This window comes from Eriocheir sinensis, chromosome 12 (assembly GCF_024679095.1).
Source record: "Eriocheir sinensis breed Jianghai 21 chromosome 12, ASM2467909v1, whole genome shotgun sequence".
NCBI lineage: Eukaryota > Metazoa > Arthropoda > Malacostraca > Decapoda > Varunidae > Eriocheir > Eriocheir sinensis.
Genome location: NC_066520.1, coordinates 18298352 through 18324787, shown reverse-complemented (window position 1 = coordinate 18324787; position 26436 = coordinate 18298352). Strand labels below are relative to the sequence as shown.

Genomic DNA, 26436 nt, shown 5'->3' with positions numbered 1-26436 from the left:
CTAGCATGTACAAAGGGACAGCAGAAAACGAGATGACAGGGGTACAGTAGGTTGCGAAGATACGGAAGGTGAGACAGAGAGAGGGGAGTGTCGAGAAGTGACAGAAGGGCAGAGAAAGGGGCACCGGGCAGCAGGTAACCACAGAGACATTGAACAAGTGCAGGAGGAGCAGACATCAAGCAACAGCGGGTAACAAGACAGCATAGAAGCGGAAGAAACAGGACAGAGCAACGCGTGGACTGCCCGTGCGTGGCCCTACACTCGGGAACCCACCTGAGTCGTTCTTGAGGGCCCAGGTGAAGGTGAGGGGCGTGGGGAAGGCGGCCACCCGGCAAGCCACCGTGACCGAGCTTCCCGGGGCCACAACGTAGTGCTTCCTCTGCTGCTCCGCGCACACCGGGGCAACTGTGTGCCGGAGACGAGGGTGGTGAGGCTGACACGCACACGCACACACACACACACACACACACACACACACAGGAGCAGGTGGCGGCGAGTACGAAGGTATCACAAGACGACATTTTGCATTGAGTTACGAGGCTTATCATAAAACCAATAAGCGACGAGACAGGCGGCGATTGTTGCGGCGGTGAGTGAGGCGAGTGACGACGGCCGCAGGAACGAGATTATGGCGGCGGCGGCGGTGGCAGTGGTGGTGGTGGTGGTGGTGGTGATGGTGGTGGTGGTGGTGGGGATACTCTTTTATGATAATGATCTATGATGATGGAAAAGTCAAACAGCAGTGCAAACAGTCACAGAAAACTTTCCCCTCAGAAGGTAAAGAAGGGACTCCCGAGACTCAATTTGGGGACGGCGGGACGGTAAAACACAACAAACGAAGGAGGGCGAGCCGGCAAAAGTGTGCGAGGGAGAGGGAAGGAGCGGACGGAGGGCGAGCACACGGAAGACGGAGATCCTTTGGCAAATTTGCCCCTCAGCGAAATAGGATATTCCATCTCAACTTACCGACCCGCTCGTCCACTTCTGAAGAATTGATGTGTGTCGGTGGTTTTTCGTATATTCTTTTCTTTCTTTTGTTTTAAGTTCCGTTGAGGCAAAAAAATGTTATTGGAAGAGGCGAGGGTTGCATTGCCCCCACTGCCGTAGAAGCCGTTCCTTACGTTCAGGGAAGTGACGTTAGCAATAGCGCCGTTGGAGAGCTTCACGCCAACACCCAAAAAAGAAGAACTGGCTGGATCCCGGAGACCGTCAGGAAGCTACTTAAATGTACTCGCGTTTAATTCCTCCGCACGGAAATGTAAACAAGGTGTCGGGTTATTCAGACAATTTGTGCAGCGCCGGACAAAAGTAATCCCATCCCCGAGAAAACGATGCACTGCGAACAGCACTTAATCCCGACACGGGGAGGGAAAGCTTAACGAGGACGGCACGAAATTGGAGGGTCAGCAGAGGGGCGAAAAGGAGAGAAACGAGCACTGGAATGTATTTGTCAGAGAAAAGATGGAGAACGTGTTAAAAGAACGAGAACAGGTGAACGGAAGTAGGAGAAGGAAGATGGAATTGTGGAAGTCACTAGAAACAGCACTTAACACCACATTTAAATAACGCGCACATTAGCATTTTAGTTAGAGAAAAGATGGAGAACGTTAAAAGAGAGAGTGCAAATGAAAGGAAGTACGAGAATGAAAATGGATTTATGGAAGTCACGAGAAACAACAGACACAGCAGTTAACACCACATTCAAATAACGCGGACAGTAATACATTAGTCAGAGAAAAGGTAGAGAAAGTGTTAAAAGGATGAGTACAACTGGCAGGAAGTAGGAGAAGGAAGATGGAATTATGGAAGTCACGAGTAACACTAGACACAACAGTTAATATCACATTTAAATAACTCGCACATATTACTCAGAGAAAAGATAGAAACGTGTTAAAAGGACGAGTGCAAGCGTTAGGAAGAAGGAGAAGGGAGAAGACAGTTGTGAAAGTCAGGAGAAACAGAAGCAAACATGATATTTAGATTAAAGTGTTGAGTCGCGTAGAGAGTAAAGATAATTTCACTAAGTATAAAATATCATCACCCGAATTTCTAGAGACCGTGAGAACAGAGATAGATAAGACAGAGAGATAGAGAAATAGATAGATAGATAAGCCGTGTGTGTGTGCATGTGTGTGCGTTCTCCATCCACCGAGTATTTCCAAACAAGGTCACAAACACGGCAGATACATGAGGTAGACAAACACTGGACCCCGAGAGTTCTGGCTCCCGTGTGTCGTGTCGCGCCGCCGCATAACAAGCCTCACAAACACGGCGAGGCGGCATCGTATTCGGATGTTTGTGTTAGGGATGTAAAGTAAAATGATAACCTGAACATGAATTATATATTAAAACGTATAGTAAAGGTTAAAAAGAGAACCCCATCCTTTTCTTCTCACCTCTCACCCACGTATTAGTATCAGTATAAGTGTAAGGGTCATAAATAACAACACCTTCCTTTCCTTCACCTCACACTCCGTATTAATATTAGTGTCAGTATCAGTAGAAGAAGGTGTCACAAATACCAACCTTGTCCATTCCTTCTCCTCACACCCACGTATTAATATTAGCATCTGTATTATTATTAGTTGTAGTATTAGAGTTACAAACAAATTATACGAAGCTTTCCAACACGTAAGCTTCCTGGAGGTGGCGCCGCCGAGGGATAATTACAAGGAAGCATCACAAAAGCGAGACTCACGCACCCAGCATCCCTCATCCCCGCGGCTCACGCAGAGGAAGATCACGTTTGGCGGCGCTTTGGATGCTGCACGGCGCTGTGATGCGGTAATGTGAGGACGATGAGGATGATTAAAGCGAGATCACTGAGTAATTACGGCGCTGACCTCCCGGCATGCAGGTGTGACAGGAGGAAGGTGTGTGTGTGTGCTGGGGGAAGGTACAACAGCGTGGGAAAGGAAGCGGAGCATGAAGAGGTGACTTACTAAGGTCGGTGTTATAAGACTCTTTCGATTCTTACATCAGCTATTTCTAAAGGTCAAAGAGTGGGGCAGTATATGAATGCAGTTATTTGGGTGATGAAAGCAGTTTTTGGGTCGGAAATCGGCAAACATAAGAGGCAGAGTACGACAATCTGGCAACGTTGGTTTTATCTACTCTAGTATTAACTCTTATCATATCTATTCCCGGTCAGCTGTGGGGGCGTTGTATCTATTCCTGTGTCTTTGGCTCCTCCGCTACAGTCACGATATTATTTTCAGCGTCCTCTGAGTGCCTCACTTGGCCACGTTATCCGATGCCCAGGAGCTCTTTGCGTGATCCCCTGAAGCCTTCTTCGTCCCTCTGCCTCCCGTAGTTATGCACAGGCCATTGATCTGTGCCGAGCGTTCCTGTGGTTGTGGTCGTGGCTGCCTGAGGGTGTGTTTTTAAAAATATCCGAATTTAGTGTGCCCTCATTTTTTTTTTTACAGTAAGGGAGGCAGGTCAAGGGTAGTAAACAAAAATAATAGAAAAATAAAGCCCACTAGACGCTGCTTCAATAAAAGAAAACAATGAGAGGCCAGAATGGAAGTCGATTTCGGGTGGATTTTATTTTCAAGAAAGAACATAATGTAATGTCCTCCTCTATTGTGCTAGGACTTACGCATCTATAATTCCCATCACGTTATGCTTTGATTAACTTCAAGACTACAGTGTTATCTATAGTAGGGCCTTTTTTATTGATTTTATTTCAGTGTTCTTCTATTCAGGTCAGTAAGTGATCTCCTCTGTTCTTCCAGGACTTACAAATCAATAGTTCTGGTCACGTTATGCTTTAATTAACTTCGAGACTACATTGTTATCTATAGTAGGGCCTTTTTTATTGATTTTATTTCAATGTTCTTTTATTCAAGTCAGTAAGTGATGTCCTCTATTCTTCCAGGACTTACAAATCAATAGTTCTGGTCACGTTATGCTTTAATTAACTTCGAGACTACATTGTTATCGATAGTAGGGCCTTTTTTTGTTGATTCTATTTTAATGTTCTTCTATTCAGGTCAGTAAGTGATGTCCTCTATCCTGCTAGGGTTTACAAATCTACAAATCTCATCACGTTATGCTTTATTTAACTTCGAGACTACAGTGTTATCGATAATAGGGCCTTTTGTGTTGCTTTTATTTCAATGTTCTTCTATTCAGGTCAGTAAGTGATGTCCTCTATTCTTCTAGGACTCACAAAACAATAATTCTGGTCACGTTATCCTTTAATTAACTTCGAGACTACATTGTTATCGATAGTAAGGCATTTTTTTGTAGTGTTCGTTATTATGCTTTTTTCTATACAGGTCAGTAGGTGAAGGCCGAGATAAAGAAGGCCGTCAAGATCATCTCAAGTGTCCTTTCTCCCTGATGTCATGTCTTCGCAAGCTCAGCCTCTCATGGGCCGCGTCACTCAAGGCCCGGCAGCAATATTGAGGCATTGTTGACACTCCTTGCATAATACTCGAGGTCAAGGTTATGAGCAGCGCGTGGGGTGTGCCTTGCGGCCGCTATCCCTCATCCCCTATCCACCTTCCCCTGCTGTCGTGTGTTCATAGTGTCTTATCTCTATCTCTCATGCTGGGGTGTGCTGTCGATGAGTTTCCTTGCTTTCCTAATCTTTTAGCTCCTGTTTCTTTTGCTGGGGTGTGCAGTCTGTGTATTTCTTTCATTCCGAGGGGTTCAGGTTCCCTTTTTCTTTCGGGGTGGGTTGTCAATGCGTGTCCTTTCCTTCTCAGTGATTTACCTCCCCTTCAACGTGCCCGATTGCCGTACTCAGCCGCTTATATTTCCCGACTTCCTGCCCCAAAACTGTCTTCCGGGCCCACATAACGAAACTCATTTATAGTTATCGTTAAGAGAGTTGGATCCTGATGTTTCTTGGCAATAGTTAGGCGTCAGAAACCGGTAAATACTATGCTCTGAGTACCATAGTCTGGCAACGGTGCTCCCCTTCCTCCCTCTGGTTTGTGCTGCCGATGCGTCCCTTGCCCTCCCAGTGTTCTAGCTCCCCTTCCCCGTGTGGTGTGTGCAGACTGCGTTCCTTGCCTTCCTCGTGTCCGCGTAATATACTTTCGGCAATCTCAGGATCTCGTACCATCCCTTTCGCCCCCAATCTCCCGTGAATGGTTCCCCGGATCAGTCCCGCGACATCTATTCTTTTATAACAGGCCGCGCTGAACTCTTCTCCACCTACCCCTTCGCCGCTGCCACTCATGATGTGGAAATAAAACAATATCTAAAATTCTTCTCAATGCAAAATCTATGGCAAAGAGAGACCATCCGATGCGGGAGATCATTTTTGTTTTTTACAGTAAAGGAAGCAGCTCAAAGGCATTAAAAAAAACAGAAAAAAGCCCGCTAATCACTGCCCGTATAAAAGAATGTATAGATGAGTGGCCTAAAGAAGGGTCGTAAGGTCAAGTGATGATGTTAAAGAGTTAATAAACGTGCGGTACTGTTGTTTCTTTCCTCCTAGCGAGTAAAATATACAATAAGGCAACAGGCCGTCGAATGCAGGGAGACAAACGTGGTGGCGTCGTCTGTCGTCTGCACAACAATACATACGAAATGAGTCTGACAAAATTAGTTCCACTCCCCGCGGGCAGCAGCGACGCCACCCGAAACGCTATCCCGAAACGAGTGATCGGGAAGGCGGGGCGAGGCGCTGGCGACTCGACCCGCCGGGGAAAAATACGAAACATTGCAAGACGAGCCGCGACGTAGACAATATACTGAGGCGACCGAGACCTCGTCTGTTCCCGCCGTGAAGTAATATCGCCGCTGCCTCAGACGAACGCCGCCTCAGCTGATAAAGGAGCGAGAGATAGTCCCTTGATGCACTATAATGGCGGTTGTTACTTCACTGACATTTTTTTTTTCCGTGAGCTGAACTTTGACACGCAGGACAAAGAATTCTGTGTGTATGTGAGGGCGTCAAAACCAAGATGTGTCACATACCACACAAAGAAACATTATGGCTAAGGCATCAATGTTTAGCAAAATGAACATACATACATACAGACAGTCAGACAGACAGATAGACAGACAGGCGCACACACACACACACACACACACACACACACACACACACACACACACACACGGCATACTCACACTCCACGTTGAGGTTGAGGGCGTTGCTCTGGCCGTCGCCTTCGGGGTTGCTGCCGACGCACGTGTAGAGGCCGCGCATCGCCGCCGTCACGTTGAGCAGCCGCAGCGTAGCGTTGCGCACCTCCACGCCCCACGCCCACCCCCGCAGCGCGCGCCCCTGTCTGGGAGACACCGGTGTGTGTGTGTGTGTGTGTGTGTGTGTGTGTGTGTGTGTGGTGGCCTACGATTCATCCATCCTAAGCTTGCAAACCAAATTTTCCCATTATGATATTAGCAAATTCCTGTCCCTTTTATTAGAGGGACCGTAAACAAATTACAAAATAAAATCTAAAAGAGTTGGAAATCATGATAGCCATGGATAAAGGCAAATAAGAATTGATGCAAAATGTAATCTACTAAACAATGTTATTCCTTTCAATAAATGTACAGTTCTCATTAGCATGTGTGTGTGTGTGTGTGTGTGTGTGTGTGTGTGTGTGTGTGTGTGTGTGTGTGTGTTTGAGATATATATATATATATATATATATATATATATATATATATATATATATATATATATATATATATATATATATATATATATGTATATACATATATATATATATATATATATATATCTTTAACAGTTCTTCGGAGGCTCAAATAATCCCTGAAAAAAAGAATGCATTGAACAGTGGTAAGAACACATAAGGGCACATGTGTGGGGAAGACGGATATATATATGCAGATCGGCAACTAAATGGAGGGATATGTGGTGAAAATTATTTAGAATAAGACCAAATCTTCAAAGAGTGAGCCGGGGAGCTAGCCGCTGCTGTCACTCCCAATTACTTGAATATCGATGTATTGACACTGCCGCGGTCACCCTAAGCCACCAGGGAAAGGAGGAACTTCGATAAACATCTCAAGCATATTCAAAAGAAGAGAATATCTAGCCGGCGTTCACTCCATGCTCGTGAGGAAGGCAGCGGTCGATGCCATGACTCTCCTGAACCTGACTAACCCACTGTCCTGAAATACTCACGGACTGATGCGATAAAAAAATAAAGTTAGCCAACCTCACCCTGATCAGACCTCATACATAATCACCTGACGTGGGAAACGGAATATTAAGAAACGTCATATGTCATAAAAGTAATTAATTTTCAGATATGAGGCGAAAAATTCCTGTGAAACTAATTTGGACGCGAAGTCGCCTCGTCGCCAGTGAACAGGTGCGGCGGGGCGGACTACACGACGTCCTTCTCCTTTCCAATTAGTGATGTTTACTGCTTCGAGTCCCTTTGATGGCCCGACACCTGCTACTCGGTCAGGGTCAAACGCCGTGAAATTAATGGCGCAATTATCAAACGTTACTTTATATCAGAGGAACTTATTGACAGACGTAATTAACTAGACACATTCTTCTATTTGCTATTTTGTTATCACTTCGTTTTTATTCGATTGCTATTAGTGTTATTAGTTTCTTATTAGCAGTGATAGAATTGCGACAAATAAACAAGGAAAAAATATGTAAGTTACTGATAAATTAGAGTATACGGAGGCTTTTGGACGAAGTAGTTTCTCGTTTTGCCGCGAAATGATGCACGAAATTTGGTTTTAAGCGGTGCTGTAATGAAGGTCATGATAATTAGGTCAAGTTCGCTTCAGGTACTATGTGTGTGCGTGTACGTGTGCGTGTGTGTGTGTGTGTGTGTGTGTGTGTGTGTGTGTGTGTAAAGCCGATTAGTTCAAGTACAAAAACCTATGTACGTCCATTACCATCCACGTTTTTTTTTTCCTGTAATATATCTGTGTTTTATTCTTTCTACAATACTCTTTTATTATTTTTTTCAATGTTCCGCTCAAGAAAAACATCCTCGCGTGATCAGATTAGTCTTTCAATAAACAATAGCGAGCATAAAACTCCGAGATTATGTTTAGTCTCCAATAACAAAAGACGCGAATGATCGTGTGTTTGTCTGAAGCATTGTGATGATCATGTGTGTGAGAATTAATCCGTGGATAATACTCAGTTTATTGTCCTTCGCTTCATTCTGAATGCGATATTATCTTCAAACACATCCCGTCTGTGTGTTGTGTGTGACTGACAGCTTAATTACGCTTGGTGTGTGTGTGTGTGTGTGTGTGTGTGTGTGAGAGAGAGAGAGAGAGAGAGAGAGAGAGAGAGAGAGAGAGAGAGAGAGAGACAAAACCGAAACAGTTTCATCACAAATGGATAATTCAGGCGATAGTAATTGTTTTTGCACCGTTTATTTTAACTACGCGAAAGTTACCTATATATATATATATATATATATATATATATATATATATATATATATATATATATATATATATATATATATATATATATATATATATATATATATATATATATATATATATATATATATATATATATATATATATATATATATATATATATATATATATATATATATATATATATATATAAATTGATGGAGGAAAGGGAAAGAATATCACCAAGAGCGTCTAGAGGCAATGCCAGGTGAACGAAGGCTGCCAGACTCACGTTATGGAACCAGGTGACGTTGTACACGGCGGGGTTGGCCTCCAAGTGGCAGGTGAAGGTGACGGCGCCGCCCTCCCGCACGGTGGCCGCCTCGGAGCCGCCGCCCTGCACGCTCACGGTGGCCACGGGCACGACTGTCGGCACACACACACACACACACACACACACACAAGGGATACGTCAAAACCATAACATGTTCAATAACGAAAAACATGCATTCTATACCATACTATTCATCATGAGAGACATAAAGCACAGATAAGTAGATATATATAGAGAGGGAGAGAGGAAGAGAGTGACAAGGTGGGAGCAGTTGGTGAGGTGGTCGGCTGTATACTCACAGTGGACGGCGAGGGTGATCTGGTCCTGCAGGACGCTGCCGGACAGGTTGGGGCTGAACGCCTTGCACACCAGCGGCACCGCGTGGTCGCCGGGCTGTGGCGTCAGCCTCACCGTGCTCACGCTCACGTTCCCGCCTACTGATGTCTGGGTGGAAGATTTTTACTCATAGTCACGCCTTGCAGTCATTATCAGCCTGTGTGTGTGTGTGTGTGTGTGTGTGTGTGTTAGCCTTCCCCTGTCATGGCTACCGGACGGCAGTACTCACCAGCGGCGCGTTGGCCGTGAGGCGGCGGCCCCCCAGCCACCACTGCACCACCGGCGGCGGCGAGGAGCCCACCACACGGCACCTGAAGGAGATCTGCTGGCCGGCACTCACCCACACCGCCGGGGACTCCAGCCGCACCGACAACGGCGCCACTGACGGCAGAACAAGCCACGTACGGTTGAGCATTGTGGGTGATTAAAAGTCCACACACACACACACACACACACACACACACACACACAATACTGACCACTGGAAGAATATAGACAGCTAGAAGGCAAAGGGGAGGGAGCTAATGAATCCCACGCCACCTCGAGGAGTGCAAAGCCGTGTCCCGCGCCAGCAGCCACACGCTCTTCGCCTCTCAACGTGAAGGAGAAAATACACACCTTTTCCAGGGCTATCACATTACAAGCCCATAATTGGCCTTCAGTCTTTGTATTCCTGACGTCTGAGAGGCAGCTCCAGGGTTCGCTTTTATCTTATTGGCTGGGTCGCGCGGGGCGGCGGCGCGGCTCACATCGGGGAGAGTGAAGACTTGCCCGCCACTGATGGAAAGCTTTCGCCTCAGAAGAGCAGCCGGGCGTCCAGGAGCAATTTTTGCCTTTTCTGTGGCAAATACCTGAGTCTCGAGAGGCACTTCCCGGCAGCATTGACCCGCCTGACCTCGTGGCTGCAAAAAGGCCGCCTCTGAGGATGAGCGTGCCTCCGGGCGTCCTTCACCGCCCGCTCAATTACCAAAAAGCTGCGCCACAAGAAAAGGGTTTCTCCAAAATTCAATGAACTCTTCTTGCTCGGCCCCATGCTACACATTCCCACCAAGTTTCAGAAAATTCCAGACAGTAGTTTTCTTGCGCAATCCTCCTGACAGACAAACAAACAAACAAAAGGCAAACAAACCGTACCAAAACACAGTCTCTTTCAACTTCACTGGCGGGTATAAAAAAACAAAAGAACTGCACAAAGAACATAACATCCTTGGCGGAGGTAACGAAACAAGGGAAACACTAGCCCATGATCTCCCTAAGAAACACACAGATAATGAAGTGACTGACCCAAGCATCCCTTCATCCGTGAGTGGCGACGCTGATGGTAGAGGACGAAGGAAGGAGCAGGAGGCAGAGGACAAGAAAAGGGTCCCAAGCTCGGCGGCCACGTCGGGGTTAATTTATCTTTCATGTCCCCCGTCCACGGCTCGTTGGTCCCGCTGGAACACTTACAGGTGTTTATTTCCCCGCGGCACTCAGCTGTGACGGCCGGCCCTGGGCGGTGGTGGGCCGGCGAGCGTTGGCGTCGTGGTGGGAGGACAAGGAGTGCCAAGCTGGTTTTAGACCGTCCGACTGGCGGGATCGCAGTCTGCAGTAACACCAGGGCCGCCTTGATGTAATGGAGCTGTCGATGCTTTTCTACTTGGCTTTGATGGCTAATAATTTCGTGGCCCTAGGAACAGAGTGGCCTGAAATTACACCTTGCAAACAGGGCGGAGATATTGCCTACAAACCATGTTGTTGCAAAGAGGAAGACAACTGTCTCCAGATAAAGCCAAGATGTTGGCACCTCAGAGAAAAAGGAGCCACGAGGCCCCAGGTTTAAGCAGAACAAAAAGACAAAGGGAAACCTTTGGTGAGGAAATCAATGAGAGGCTTTCTTGTGAAAATAAAAAAAATAAAGGATACGAGTAGGTGTAAAATTAAAAGTCACTTTTCATTAAGTGAGTAAGAAATGCACACGAAAAGCTTCCCTTTGCTGCTCACAAAGGTTAATTAATTACCGGCAGACAAAAATAAGGAAGTTTACGAGGGTATGCTAATCTCCCTTCTCCTTTGGTGCCTCCGGCGACAGCTGGCACAAAGAACACTAAAAAGATGTAATGTGCAGCCACCGAGGAGCGAAAGACTTTTCCGTCGCTGTCCTTTTGCCTGTCATTGAAAAACTGTGTTTTTGACAGAATGGAGACGACGTCTCCCGACCTTTAGCCTCGCTCTTTTCGCTCAAGAAAGTAAAACAAGAGAAGCTCAGTATTTCGTCACGCTGTGAATATTTCTCCGCCTGATGAGGGAGCCGCGAGTGTTTCTCTTAAGGAACAAGAAAAAGTTGCCAGGTGTCTCAGATTTCAAAGCGGTGTGAAATTATTAATTTTCGACTAAATGTCACAAACTTTACAGGCACACACACACACACACACACACACACACACACACACACACACACACACACACACACACACACACACACACACACACACACACACACACACACACACACACACACACACACACACACACACACACACACAAACATATATACACATACAAAGACAGATAGACAAATGGATGTAGATATAGAGATGGAAAGATACAGATAAATATAAAAGTAGTAGGTGACTTTATCAATGAAAAACTCATTCTGAGGCAGAGGCCAGAAGGAATGAAGTCGACAAAGCGTCCTACCCCACCCAAGGTCTTGCCGGGGTACAGTACGAGCTCACGGCGCGGTAACCCTGCAGGTGTCGGCGCGTCTACCAACTGGTGCCGCTGAGATCATCCGGGGCATTTATATTCCTCGTAGTTCTTCGCGGCCGCACGCCTCGGAGCCTCAAAGACTGCCGTGCCGGGGCGTGGGAGTAGCGGGGGCAAAAAGTCTTTCATGAGGGATCCGATGAAAGCAAAGGGAATGGCTTCATGGGAATCAATTCGTTCGTGTACACAGTATTTGTGACGAAGACCATCCACTCCCTCTAACGAAGCGGCTCCTTTTTATGGTTCCCCAAGGATGAGGATCGATGGAGTGTTGTTTGAGAGAGAGAGAGAGAGAGAGAGAGAGAGAGTGTGCGCGCGCGCTTGTGTGTGTGTGTGTGTGTGTGTGTGTGTGTGTGTGGGCGTGTGTATGTGCGCGCGCCTGGATGGGTCATGTCTGGCGCCTGCACAGCCTTTCTCAGCGGGCCACGCAGCGAGCCGGCAAGAAGTGAGCAAAGTTAGTCAGGATGTATCGGGTTCACGGATCCGAAGTACTGAAACTCGATCCTCCTGAAAAGTCAAAGGCTCAGCGGGAGGACCAAGTTTTGCTTAGTTTTGTTTTGTTCGGGGACAGTTAGTGCGCCGTGGGAGCAGGATGACCCAGAAGTAGCGGGTACGGAACAATGTAAATGGGCGATTATGCTACTGTGAAATATTATACGATGTATTTATGGTCAGGAGTCGTGAAAAACAGATGGATATTATTTTTTGATACGAGACGCACACAACAGGCAAGCGATGAAAGATGACGAGAATGTGTACTCAGTAACGGGCAGATTGGCGTTATTATAGAAGTTATTACGCGGCGTGGAGATGTTGAGGTGGCGTCAGAAAGGGACCTTTAAATGAGATATTGGTCGGGTACGTTTGCCACAAGAGACATGACGACTAATCTATCTAGAAAGAAAACAATAAAAATAGCAAAATATGAAACCTCTGTAACTTAGATTTATTCTGCATAACAAATTCGAATAACGTTTGGAAGTGCAGTGAGTGATGCGCAGGTGTGCATTCCGCGCAGGTAACCCAGAAATTGGGTGCATCAAAAATTTAATAAGAAAGACGAACCGAAAATAGAGTCTAAAGCTACAGGACTCAAACACCCACGCACACACACGCACACACACACACACACACACACACACACACACACACACACACACACACACACACGAACAAACACAAACACACACAAACAAGCACACACACATACGGACAAGCAGACGGACTAACCAACATACAGTAACAGACAAAAGATACGTAATAATATTCTAGTTTGCAGATAAAGAGAGACACAAACGGGCAGACATAGCCAACACAATTTCACCTCTCGCGTAGTGTACTCACGGTTGACCTTGAGCGTGGTGGAGACGGTATGCATGATGCCGGAGGACACGGAGGCGTTGGTGGTGGAGCAGGTGATGGTCGCATCGGCCATGGAGCGGGAGGCCACAACGGTGAGCCACGTCTTCGCAATGTTGCCCTCCCGCTGCTCCTTCGTCGCTCGCCCCCGCCCCGCCCCGCTGCCGCCCCACACCAGTCCCGGCGGCGGCTCTGACATGACACAGACAACACTCACGTAAGACTTTTGGGGAGAACTTAGGGTGTGTTGGTGTATTGTATGAACTGAAGAAATCCAAAACTTCTGTGTGTGCGAGAGTGTGTGGGTGTGTAGGAGGGAAGGGTGAGGAGCAAGGTCAAAAAGTCGAGAAGAATGACACTCGGCCGTGGCTGCGAGAGAATTGCTTGCCTTGACCTGTCTGGACTTTGGTTTCTCACGTGGGAGTTGTGATTGCAAAAAGAGAGCCTCGAGAGCCCCAAGAAAGTCCAGAGTAAAAAGAAAAAGAAATCGCACACTCTACCACTTTCTTTTCTCCTTCCTTCAAGTCGTCGGGCAGCTGCTGGAGCTTAAAGATGCGCCGTCCAGCTCAAAGGGACCTCACAATAAGTAGGGTCGAGGCGAGGCACCGCAGATATCCTGATAACGCCCACACACGATAGGATTAGGTGCTGCACTTCATCAAGGCTCCAGTTATTGCAGCCCAGCGTGGGGGGAAGGTGCGTGGCCTGCAGTGTGTCGCCTCAGCACGATAAAGTGACGGTCCTGTGTGTCTGTGTGTCTGTGGCGCCAAACCAGTGAGCTGAAGGGAGAGTATTGGCGGGCTAGTGCCATGCCGATGTGACTCAACGGACAGGAGGAGACCGTAGCTTACTTTGGCCGGTGGGGAGGGAGTGTGTGTCCTCGTGATTTTTTGCGTCCCTGCACGGAAGTTTGTGATTGCTTTAGGGAGTTTCAAGGGAAAGAAAGGTGAAAGTACTGTGTGTGTGTGTGTGTGTGTGGTAGGGGGGATAGTACTACGCAAAGATAAGTACCCGTGCAGCTAATTCAATATTCGTTCTTCATTTTTCAGGACCCAAATTGGAGTGAAACTGACGATTCGCGTAAAGAAAGTAATAATAATGATATGTTCGTGACCATCGCATGCATCTGAGCTTCCCCTTGCACACTTGTCCCAATTATTATTCCAAACTCTATTAAATTACAGCGGAAAACGTGCGGGAACGGCAATAAACTCATCTCCTCTTGCTGCCACACCCAACTGCTTTGAACGCAAGAGGAAAATTGTAGAAATGATAATATAATACTGTTTTTTCACGAAGCCTCATGAGCACGCACACACACACACACACACACACACACACACACACACACACACACACACGAGCCTTCCTTTAAAGAAAAAATAAACTGGAAACGCTCACGCCGGGTCTCCGTTCCATGCCTCGCTGCATTATCCAAAATCCGAAACAAATAAGCAATTATCTCTGCATGCTCGAGCGTGTATTTGAGAATATTCACGTAACCTTATTTGAGAGAAGAAAGGAGTGGAAATGGAGGCACGATGAGGGCCATAAATTTAATAAGACATTCGCTCTTCTGAAACAATAGAAGAAGAATTGGTTCCTGCTGAGCACTGGTGAGATGATGTTATTTTTACTAGTCATAAGTGTTTTATTGTGAGGTTCCGTTGGAAGACTCTCATTCCTCACAGATAAAATGAGTTTCTACCCTGGCAGCAACACACACACTGCTTCCCCATCACACTGACGACCACACAAACTTGCACCCATAAAAGAGTCACATCACCCTGAAGACACATACCTAGTAATTTTAGTAACAACAACCACACTCAACCATATTGCTTTCGCTATTGGCCACACCTAGACAGAGCCACGTCACCCCGGCGGCAACAACAACACACAAAGTAGTCACACTCACCCCCGGAGCTGAGGCACATCATCCTGACAGTGGTCCCGTCCTCATAGGGGCCGATTGGTCCCTCCAGGCGCTGCCCAGACCCATCCTGGATTCTCGGGAAGCCCGGTGGGTCTAAGTAGTGGCAGGTGGGAGTGTAAGGGGTGGGGGGGAGAGAGGAGTTGATGAGGAAAAACAATGATTATCTTTTGTGTTTTTTTGAGTAGGAGAAATTTTTTACATCTTCCCCTGAAAAATATGAGATAAATAACTTTTTTTTAATATCATGTGTTCTCGTGACGAATAAAGGAGCAAATCACCAAGTCGGGCATCATGCTGACGATAGATAACTTGAAGATATTGACTTTCATTAATTTTTTTAATGCTAACGATATTCAAATAGCCATGATGATAATACTAGGTAAAATAGATTACCAATTACAAGTACATTTCGGCGTTGCTCATATTCATAAACAGCCAAGGTGATGAATGTAATAAGATTTGTCTGATATTACAAGACTGCCGTTAGTTACTGAGTCTCAACAGCCTTGGGCGGCCGCCGCGGCACTCACCCCGCACGGTGAGGGTGACGCGCTGGGACCAGGACGGGGAGGCCCGGAAGTGAACCTTGCACGTGTAGTTCCCCTCGTCCCGCCCCCGCACGTCCCTCACCAGCAGGTGGGCGGGGGACTGGGAGGTGTCGAACCACGCCCGCTGCTCCACCCCCCACGCCTCCTCGTCCCCCCACTGGTGCGGCCGCCCCCCGCCGCTCGGCCGACCCTCCAGCCCGCGGGAGTCGTAGCTGAGGGAGAAACAAACATAAAAAAGATGTGAAGGTAGAATGGACATATCAGTTACTTGGAATTAAGGAAGATGTCACCATCACAACGGCACCGTGTTCAGCTGATTAAAAAACAGGCCAAAGTCAATGACCCGCAACTGATTAACTGAGTAGAACATGACGTGAGTGAAGGACAGGCCGGTGAGGCACAAGAAAAAAAAACTCAGCTCAGTGTTACAAGTTTCTCATGCTTACTGAAAACGAATATGAAGTCTTTAAATAATCCCTGCTAAGTTTTCCTCATTAGCAAATTAAATTTTTAAATAAGCTCCAAGGAACGAGAAGAGAAGACACGATGCATCTCAAACAGAAAGACGCAGCATTACCGAGGACATTCTGCCACTTCGCCCACTGTTCCGGAGGCAGGAAGTGTGGAAGGAAGTGTCGCCGCCAGAGAGGAGCGGCTTGTCTGCGTCCCTCCTTTGTCTCGACGCTACACTCACGACGTGGACAAAGACGCATTCATCTTGATTAGGAAGTGATCTCTCAAACACGACATATTTCGCTTTTACGACAACGACGACTCCGGGGATGGACGCATTGTATCACGAACGCTGTGACTCGTGCGTTCCTGGTGATTCTTAGTCTTCCTGCCACGACGACAGACGCGCGGCCAATGCACGAAGCGAGGAAGATGCAGGTGTGTCACGCAGGCAGGATTACAGGTGAATTGTGTACCTGAATATTTTGTTTTTTTTCGTCCTTTGCTGAATAGGGATGCAGTTTTCCTGATTAATTTCCCTCCGCTAACGGAATACAAAAAAAAAAAAAAAGAAAAAAAAATGCGGGTAAATAAAGTTGGCGATAAATGCGCGGTGTAATTAGGAAAGAGTTGTAACTTTTACCGCGGGACGATAAATGCGCTTAGTGTAATTATAAGAAAAAATGTTGCCATCCCTGCCATGTGTGTGTGTGGGCAGCACGTACACGCACACACACACACACACTGAAGGAAGGAAACTCACTTTAAATAAAAAAAAATTTTCACCGAAGTAGTAATAAACAAATGTATTCCAGTTAGAATAAGAAAATACAAACCTGTCATATCATTGTTACTATCATTAAATATATATTCATGCTATAACTGATCGCCTGGCTGTCGTCTAAGAATATAATTTAAAACAGTTGCACCACTTCAATAATTTTCACCTTCCTGCGTTCTTTCCCGGAGTTAAGGAAATTTTCGGGGTGTAAGGAAACTTTGCCAAATCCCAGCGAGCCATTATTGTTACGTGGGATCTCACGGAATGGCTCCAAACGATATGTCGGGCCCGTCAGGGATTCTCACGTCATTTACATAAGCTCGGCGCGCGGAGCCTCTAACTCAGCGGGGGCAATTTTCCTCCCTGTGTGACAATCTCGGCGGGTGCTGTGTGTTGCATGCGTCTCGGTGGCTCCGCGGTGTCTAATGGATAGATCTGTGTGTGGGCGCCTGTGTGTGTGATGGGGATAAAGATTTTGCAGTCGGCGTAAGAGTATGTTAAAATATTTTCTGTGATTTCTATGTGATGGGATACAAGCTTTTGCAGTCAGTGTGTGTGTGAGTGTATGAAAAGATATGTTGTGTGATTTATATGTGATGGGATTGATTCAAGCTTTTTCAGTCAGTATGTTAAAATATTTTCTGTGATTTCTATGTGATGGGATACAAGCTTTTGCAGTCAGTGTGTGTGAGTGCATGAAAAGATATGTTGCGTGATTTATACGTGATGGGATTGATTCAAGCTTTTTCAGTCAGTGTTAGTGTATGCAATGATATGTTATGTGGCTTATATATGATGGGGAATGAAGCTCTTGCAGTCAGTGGGACTGTAGGCAAATATATGTTATGTAATTTATATACCTTTCTTATCAGGCGTCTCCTTTATCAAAATCTTAGCCACAGCATCTTCTTCTTGGACTCGATTTTGCGGTCACTAAGTATATGCAAATGTGTGACTTATATACCTTTTATAATCACGCGTTTACGTTCTCAAAATCTTAGCAACAGCATCATCTTCTTGGACTCTATACCTTTTTATAATCACGCGTTTCCATTCTCAAAATCTTAGTCACACCATCATCTTCTTCTTCTTGGACTCTATACCTTTTTATAATTACGCGTTTCCATTCTCAAAATCTTAGTCACACCATCATCTTCTTCTTCTTGGACTCTATACCTTTTTATAATCACGCGTTTCCATTCTCAAAATCTTAGTCACACCATCATCTTCGACTCAATACTTTTTATAATCATGCGTTTCCATTCTCTAAATCTTAGCCACAGCATCTGCTTCTTGGACTCAATTGTTTCCTTCTTTCTTTTGTCAGCATGAGATATTAAAATCCATTGATCCTTTGGGCTTTGGCGACCATTTTTGTTTGTTTCTTTCTTTTCTTTTGTCAGTATGAGATATTAAAATCCATTGGTCCTTTAAGCTTTGGCGACCCTTTTTGTAAGCACTGGTCGGTCATTTATACTTAGTTTCTCAGTTCCTCGGTAAAGAGAAGCCGGACTTAATTAATGAAGAACCGGAGGATATTTTATTACACTTCGTATTTAAATATTTAGGCGACACTGAATAAGAAAATAGATAAATGCAGGGTTTAAGTAAGAGGTGCGCCAGATAAATATTGAAAAAGAGAATTAAGTAATCAGGGAAATGCGTTGCAGACTCGTAAGAGCATTTATTAAAGAGAAAATTTTACCAGGGATGCATAAAGTTCATTTTTTCACGATATAAAACCTGTGAACCGATTTTTCTTTGTAGTATTTAACATAACAGCGTAAAGGCGTCCCGCACTTTCTCTCACTTTTCTTTATTTCACTATTTATATTTCTTTTGTTTATATCTGTTTATTTATTTTACATTATTATTTCCCCCACATAGTTATGGTTAGCTTACATTCTTTTATTTCTGGGTAACTAATTAGTATCAAAAGAAACAGCGTAAAGGCGTTCATCACTTTCTCTTATTTTTTCTTTATTTCACGATTTCTATTAGTTTTGTTTAATTCTGTTTTTCTTATTTTACATTATTATTTCCCCCACATAGTTATGGTTAGCTTACATTCTTTTATTTCTGGGTAATTAATAAGTATCAAAAGAAAGCAGCGATTGGGAGAGACTAACGGGACCTTTGCACCCTCATCCTTAAGGCTAGCTAACATACTTTTATCTCTTTAAAGGAAAAAACGCGAGTATGAGGGACCCAGTGGTAGCCTTTCACCCTTATAGACACAGATAGTTAACATTCTTTTTATCTCTGGGAAGCAAACATTAAGAGGAAACAGCGAGCGAGGGAGCAGAGGGAGCCTTTTACCCTCATAATCACGGCTATCTAACATTATTTTATATATGGGCAACAAATATATAAGGAAAACAGTTTGTAAGAGGGACCAGCAGCAGTCTTTCACCCTCATAGTCACGGCAAAGAAACATTAAAAGGAAACAGCTAGTAAAAGGGACAAGAGGCTGCCTTTCACCCTCATAATCACGGCTATCTAACATTATTTTATATATAGGCAACAAATATATAAGGAAAACAGTTTGTAAGAGGGACCAGCAGCAGTCTTTTACCCTCATAGTCACGGCAAACTATCATTCTTTCATCTCTGTGTCACTAAAATCAAGGGGAAGACAGTAAGTAAGAGAGACCCAGCGCCACCCTTTCAACCACATAGTCACGGCTAACTACATAACATCATTCTTCTGTCCCGGTAACTAATATTAAAGGAAAGGAGCGAGTAAGAGGAAGACCAACGTTACCCTTGCACCCCGCCTCCCACTCACGGTCACGGGCAGCTAATGTGATGTTTTCAGGGCGTTAAATAGTCCCTCTAACGCAGGTGCACATGCTCCCTTCGACACTGGTATATTTTAATTTGCATGTTAATATTTCCATTCCGGCCGTGTAATGTAAAGGCTGGACATTCACCGCCATATAGATAGAGAGAGAGAAAGAAAGGATAGATAGATAGATAGATAGACAGATAGCGATACGTAAATATAAATAGATAGAAAGAAAGAAAGAAAGAAAGAAAAAAAGAAAGAAGGAAAGAAAAAAGGAGAGAAAAGAAAGAAGAAAAGAAAAGAAAGAAGAAAAGAAAGAAGGAAGGAAAAGAAAGAAGAAAAAAAGAAAGAAAGAAAGAAAGAAAGAATGAAAGAAAGAGAGAGAAAAAGAAAAAGAAAAAAGGAAGAAAGAGAAATGAAAGAAGGAATGAAAAAACGAAAGAAAAAGAAAAAGAAAGAAAAAAAAGATAGGTAGATAAATAGATACATGGATAGATAGATAGATAGATACACAGATATATAAACAAAACCTGAAAACTATAGTGGCCTACCTACCCGGGAGCAAAAGAAGAAAAGTAAAAGGCATCAGTGAAGAGAGGGAGAGGGCGTACCAATGGACAGAGGGAGAGGGGGAAGGGGGAGCGTACCTGTAGACGGGTGTGACGGAGGCGTTCTTGTACCACAGCACCAGCAGGACAGGCTCGGCGGGGTTCTCGGAGCTGATGCGGCAGGGCAGCTTGGCCGTGGAGCCGCGCACCGCCGCCACCGCCACCAGCGTCCCTGCGACGGCGGAGGGGCAAAGGTTAAAGGTCACGCCAGAGTACTCGAGTTTGTTTAGTGGAGAAGGTTTGAAGCACCCTCGTGTAAGGCATTGATTTGAAGGTGTTTTTTTTAGTTTGTGTATTACTTAACTTCTTGCTATACATACTTACCAATTTCACTTATTATTTGTATAGCTTTATGCAATCACAAAAAAAACATCAAAATTCATATCCTCTTGTCTTTGAACGTCTACAATTTAAGATTTTTTTAACTCGTACATTACTTAATTCCTTGCTATACATATTTATCAGTACAATGTCTCTTACTTTTTTCATATATAGCTTTATAGAAACACTAACTTCATCAAAATCCACATCCTCAGGTCTTTTAATGCATTGCTAAGACTCTAAACGCTGATTCTAAGATATATTTAGTTTTTATATTACTTACTTAACTCCTTTCGATATATGCTTGTCAGTACATCATTTTATCTTTTTTATTTAAATATGTAGCTTTATACAATCACAAACCACATAAAAAAATCCACATTCTCAGGTCTTTTAATGCATAGCTCCAAACTCTAAATGCGACAGTTTAACCACCAAAATAGCAACCGTGGCATTTTTTGGGGAGAACTTTTTTCCAAACAATTTTAACTTTATTTGTGTGCGTGTGTGTGTGTGTGTTTGGAAGGGTCGAAGCCGTTTCACTGACGAGGGGCGATGCGTGGCTTCAAACGGGGAGGAGATTCACGTGTAGCGTCTGCTGATTAAAGGACGACATCTGAGGTTTCCAGAGTGTTGGCCGCTGGTTCGGAATGCTACAACTGGTGCCTAACACATGTACTTCGCAGCGTCATTCATCAGCACCTCTAGAAGGGATACACTGCAGCCTGAACTCAAAGTACGGTACAACACGACACGAAATCACGGTATGGTATGGAGGCAAGAATGGGAAAGGTAAGATACGGTACGGTGCACACGATTAAGATGAAATAGAGACGCTTCAGCACGCTCCGTGGACATACCAAACAAGATGCACTCATAGGCATCCTTTTGGGGGTACAAAGTAGACATATAATTACGGTTTCAAAGACAGAAAAAGGTAAAATACGGTACGGTACACGTGATGGATATAAAACGGAGACTCTTCAACACTTCATATGAACATACCAACAAGAATCACTCACTAGATATCGTAGGAAGACAGGAGATGGATTTAGATTTTAGAGGAAGAGAGCAGAGTTAAAAGCCTCAAGTGAATGTCAGGGAAAGAGAAAGACAGCTCGAAAATCCTCCTTTAGTTCTCGTTCTCTCTCTTCAGTATCATTTAGTGGGACATGAGGACGACCGTAGATGCATTCAGAGGGAGAGAACAGAGTTAGAATCCTCAAATGAATGTCCGGGAAAGAGAAAAACAGTGCGAAATCCTCCTTTAGCTTGCATGACCCATCTCCCTCTCCCTTCAATGTCTCCCTGAGTGGTTTACTGGGATGCCTTTAAAGGGAGAGAACAGAGTTAGAGTCCTCAAGTGAATGTCAGGGAAAGAGAACGGTTCGAATCCTCCTTTAGCTTGCATGACCCTTCTCGCCCTCTCCTCAATGTCTCCTTGAGTGGCTTACAGTCTTCATAGCCTCACCTCCCGCCCCTCCTGACCTCCTTTCACCCCGCTGCTCTTTGCTATTCCCAGCTGAGTTCTCCGGGTTCACTACAGAGGCAACTTTCCTTCCTTCTTCTAAGCACTCAAGAGTTTTATGCCCCGAGGTGGAGGTGGAGACTCACCCAAATGGCTCTGTTTCTTTAACGCGACGTGTGTGTGTGTGTGTGTGTGTGTGTGTGTGTGTGTGTGTGTGTGTGTGTATATGTGTATGTATGCTGCGCCCGCGCGTTTGAAACAGATAGAGACAGGCCGGCAAGAAGACAGATGGACAGAAAGACAGACAGATTAACAGACGGACACAGTGAAACACAGACGCACTTAAAAAAAAAAGAGTCAAACCGACAGACAACGACAAAAGGAAACGGAAAAAGGAAAAAGGATGCAGACACACACAGTTACAAACATAATATAATAAAAAAATAAAAAATAAAACAGAGAGGAACGCGAACCTCTTGACAAACAAAAAAAAATACAACTAAAAACAAAAACAAAAAACAAACACACAAAAAAAAGATAGACACCCCCAAATACCTCCCTGCACTAAACATTCACACACACACACACACACACACACACACAAAAAAAAAAAAAGGTACGGCGCCGGGAAGTAAAAAAAGTCTTACCATTCTCCTGAGGTTCCTCCCCCCCCCCCTCCAAGACGAAGGTTCCTGCAGGGCCCAAGACGAAGGGCTGAGTGGCGTGTCAGTCAGTCGGTGTTAATGGCAAAGCAAACACTCACGGAAGGACGGGACGCGGCTTATCGAAAAATTGCCCTCAAACATTTTTCACGCTTTCGTTTACTCGTTATTTTCGCTGTTTATATTTTATTATGCTCCGTACGTTAAATTGTGAGGCACGTTTTTTAAATATTTTGGAGCAGGAAACTGAATATTGCGCCAAGGGAAACAGAGCTACACTTTTACCTTTTTATATACGCGAATATTTTTTTTGTTTTTTAGTGCACTTTCTGAAATAATTATGACATTTGAAGTACATGATTTCCCAACTTTTTTTTTTTCTCCTTTCTTGATCTTATAAATAGTTTTGTTTGAGGTCAGTCACATTTTCCTGCTGATAAATTTCCATAGCTTCGTTTTCTCTTACCAAACACTACTATATCACAAATTTCTATCTTAATATCAATACCTTCATTTTGTATAACTGAACACTCACCAGTTTTTCTCGCAAACATTCTCCATGGTTTCTATCTTAAAATATTAGTACCTCCATTTTCTATTACCAATCACTATCATATCAACCAGTTTCTACCTTAAATATCAAAACCTTCATTTCCTATTACCAAACACTATAAAAAAAAAATGAGAAAAAATGAAAAAAAGGAAAAAATCCACAAATTTCTCTCTTAGATATCACGTGAACTACTCAAAATTAAGGTGAGCAGATGTCGCACCTGTAAGCATGGCCCCCTTAATGTCTGTCCCCCTTACACTGAAAAGACACATTCATTGCCCGAGTCTCCGAGAACACACATATTTCCTAACAGCCTAAAACATGTCCAGGCAAGGCACGAAGAGCTTAGGGGCCATAAACAAGTTAGAGCAGCCAGGCCTTCCTCGGCGTCCCCAACGAGGGCTGCGCCGGAAGAGTTTATGCCCTTTGTTGCATTTCCAGTGAGGTGACCCGAGCCAGCGAAGAGCCGCGCCGGATTACGGGATTACACTGTCCGCCCCTCCCGCCCTGCACCCTCCTCCTCCTGACGGGGACGCAGCGTGAGGCCATTCGGCTACTCGTGTTCGGCGCCGTTTCGCTGACGAGGGACGACGCAAGGCTTCAAACGGAGAGGATATTCACGTGTAGCGTCTGCTGATTAAGGGACGACATCTAAGGTTTTCGAAATTTTCATGTTAGGCCTAAAGTAATTATTTTTCACCTTGATGAGTTTACCTTCGCGCTTAGTGTCGTATTAGGGAGGAAATTTGTTTGATGTTCGCTTGCTTGATCAATTTAATATGTTGGCTGGAATATTTCCTCGTCTCACAACCTCTGACTTCCTAGAATTTGCATCGGGTTGAGACCAAAAACTATAGTATGTTCACCTCAGTTCGACCCAAGCTGACAACATAATCCTAAGCGTGTTTGCAAGCTGAGTGCTGATTGGCTACTGCTGTGGCTTCCAAGTTTTCTTTAACCTCTGTTTGTGTTTATCTCACGCAGCACTTTCTGCTAATCTGCACTGTGCTTACGAACACGCTCAGGTTCATGTTGTCAGCTTGGGTCAGACTTAAGTGAACAGACTAATTATAGTGATGAGAATAAGTGTCTACATGGAGAGAACACACGTTGATGCGCCTCGTGCATAACCCTTCCCAGCGTCTTCTCCAGGCTCCAAAAAATATCTTACTGCATCTCACATTTGCATAACTCCAAAAAGGTTATGTAAAAATAGCCGTGAAAACAAAACGCTGCCTTGTCTGAAACCGGAATTAAGAAAACATCACCTTCCCCCGAGAGCCGCAACATGAGCCACATAATGCCGCCAGCGCCGCCGAGCACCTGGCCGGGGACGCAGGGCCGCGGGGGCTCACGTCACGGCTCCTGTTTTGAGGCGGGTTTTCTCTTCCTCCTCCTGGCTCTCTCGCCCTCGCCAGCGGAGCGTTTACCCGTCTCACACCATCACCTCTTTAGTGGCTTACAAATGTGGGAGGCTTATTGAAACACCTTCATCATGGGCTGGTGGTCGAGGCCTTCGTGAGGGGAAGACGCGGCCACTCTTCCTTGACCACCATCCTGCCGCCGGGCTGAGAGTGGCCGGTGTTTTTATTGGCAGGACCATTTTTTCCTCCAGACTAAAAAAATTATGCAGCGAACTTTCTCTCCTTATTTCCGAATTCCATTATTTTATTTTCGGAGAGGGAGGATCTTACGAGCCTTCAAAGCCTCAGAGATGAATGTCCTAAAATAACATTCATATTGACACCCTCAGACTTCCTTCAACTTGCAGCATCCTTGACTAAACATCACTTTCCTCTCTGAAGCCACGTGTCACGCTACTGTCTGAGGCACCTAACTACAGAACACGTACCGTCAAACCATCCACCAGCCTGCCATCTCTCAGCCTTCACCCCCACTCTCTCTCAATCCTCATCTCACGCTACTATCTGAAGCACCTAACCACATAAAACGGACCATCAAACTATCCACCAGCCTGCCATCTCTCCCCCTTCACCCCACAGCTCCCTTTTGAGTAGGTAAGTGTCCTTCTCCTCCTCCCACCTCGTCCTGGGGGATTCACTGGTCCGAGTTACTAAAGGGAGAGCAAAAATTCATGAAACCCCCCCGCCGAGATCAATATGGCGGCTAACTTACCTTACTACCCGCCGCTGAGTGTGTGTGTGTGTGTGTGTGTGTGTGTGTGTGTGTGTGTGTGTGTTTTAAGAGAGAGAGAGAGAGAGAGAGAGAGAGAGAGAGAGTAAAGAGAAAGGACAAAAACATTCTTGAACCACAGAAGTGAATAAAAATGTATAAAATTAAACTCTCTCTCTCTCTCTCTCTCTCTCTCTCTCTCTCTCTCTCTCTCTCTCTCTCTCTCATTCGCTTTCTAGGTCATTCCCTCAGACGCCGCGGCACAGAATCGGGGAGAAAGGAAGATGGAAGGAGGGGCGAGAGGCAGAAGGAGAGAATAATTATATATATGAGAGAGGAGAGGCGTCACGGGAGGCGGAAGAGGCGGAAATACATTAGGTGAGCAGGGAAAATGGTAATATTAATAATTAGACAAATAAATATATATACATCAGTGAGCGTATGTCTGTGTGTATGTGTCAGTATAAAGAGGTAGAGTTTAATATTGCGAAGTGACGAAGATTCACCGGGCTTTGAATTTCTCTTTCCATTTGTATACCGAGACGCAATCCTTCCGTCGATAGAATATAATTGAAACTTTAACCAACACCGCTGGTGATAACACGAACAGACAAAGTTTAATGAGTCACCGCTACGCAAAATACGGCCACCTGCACATATACGTCTGGCCGGGGGCGCTGAATAGCAAGATGCATTCCTCGGGTTCCTCTAATTAATTTCCTCTCTCGGCAGACGGGCGGACGAGACCCCGACCCACAGCTAGGGGGCGAGGGGACGCGCCTGTGTTGCTGGGGCCGAGCCTGCACGCAGCAAACATCCTATTTCCCCTCGGACGAGCCGCGTGTTGACACCAGCAAACACAGGCCGACACTCTTTTCTTGCACCCCCGAGCCGCCAAACACCCGCCAAGAGGTCCTTCAGAGGTGGTTTTAGGCAGCCACGATAATGAAACCGGGTTGGCGAGACCGATTTGGCGTTGGCTCCCGCGGGTCCTTTCCTCCCCTCCGCTCTGCCAGTCTCAACACCTATTTCTTCCTCTCATATGTTACCTATAGACAGACATAGGTGTT

At 45.2% G+C, this 26436-nt stretch overlaps 1 protein-coding gene across 3 annotated transcripts in view; it reads right to left on the bottom strand.

The window, feature by feature from the left end:
- LOC126997530 (uncharacterized) overlaps nt 1-26436 on the bottom strand; it is a 134349-nt gene that overhangs the window by 5641 nt on the left and 102272 nt on the right. For all 3 annotated transcript variants that reach the window (XM_050858674.1, XM_050858676.1, XM_050858675.1), the window contains 9 exons: nt 20269-20401; nt 15581-15810; nt 15033-15143; nt 13100-13306; nt 9237-9388; nt 8971-9115; nt 8630-8763; nt 6094-6250; nt 274-405 (listed from right to left, as the gene is read on the bottom strand). In XM_050858674.1, the coding sequence (XP_050714631.1) occupies nt 274-405; nt 6094-6250; nt 8630-8763; nt 8971-9115; nt 9237-9388; nt 13100-13306; nt 15033-15143; nt 15581-15810; nt 20269-20401 (1401 nt within the window). The remainder of the gene's footprint in view (nt 1-273; nt 406-6093; nt 6251-8629; nt 8764-8970; nt 9116-9236; nt 9389-13099; nt 13307-15032; nt 15144-15580; nt 15811-20268; nt 20402-26436) is intronic.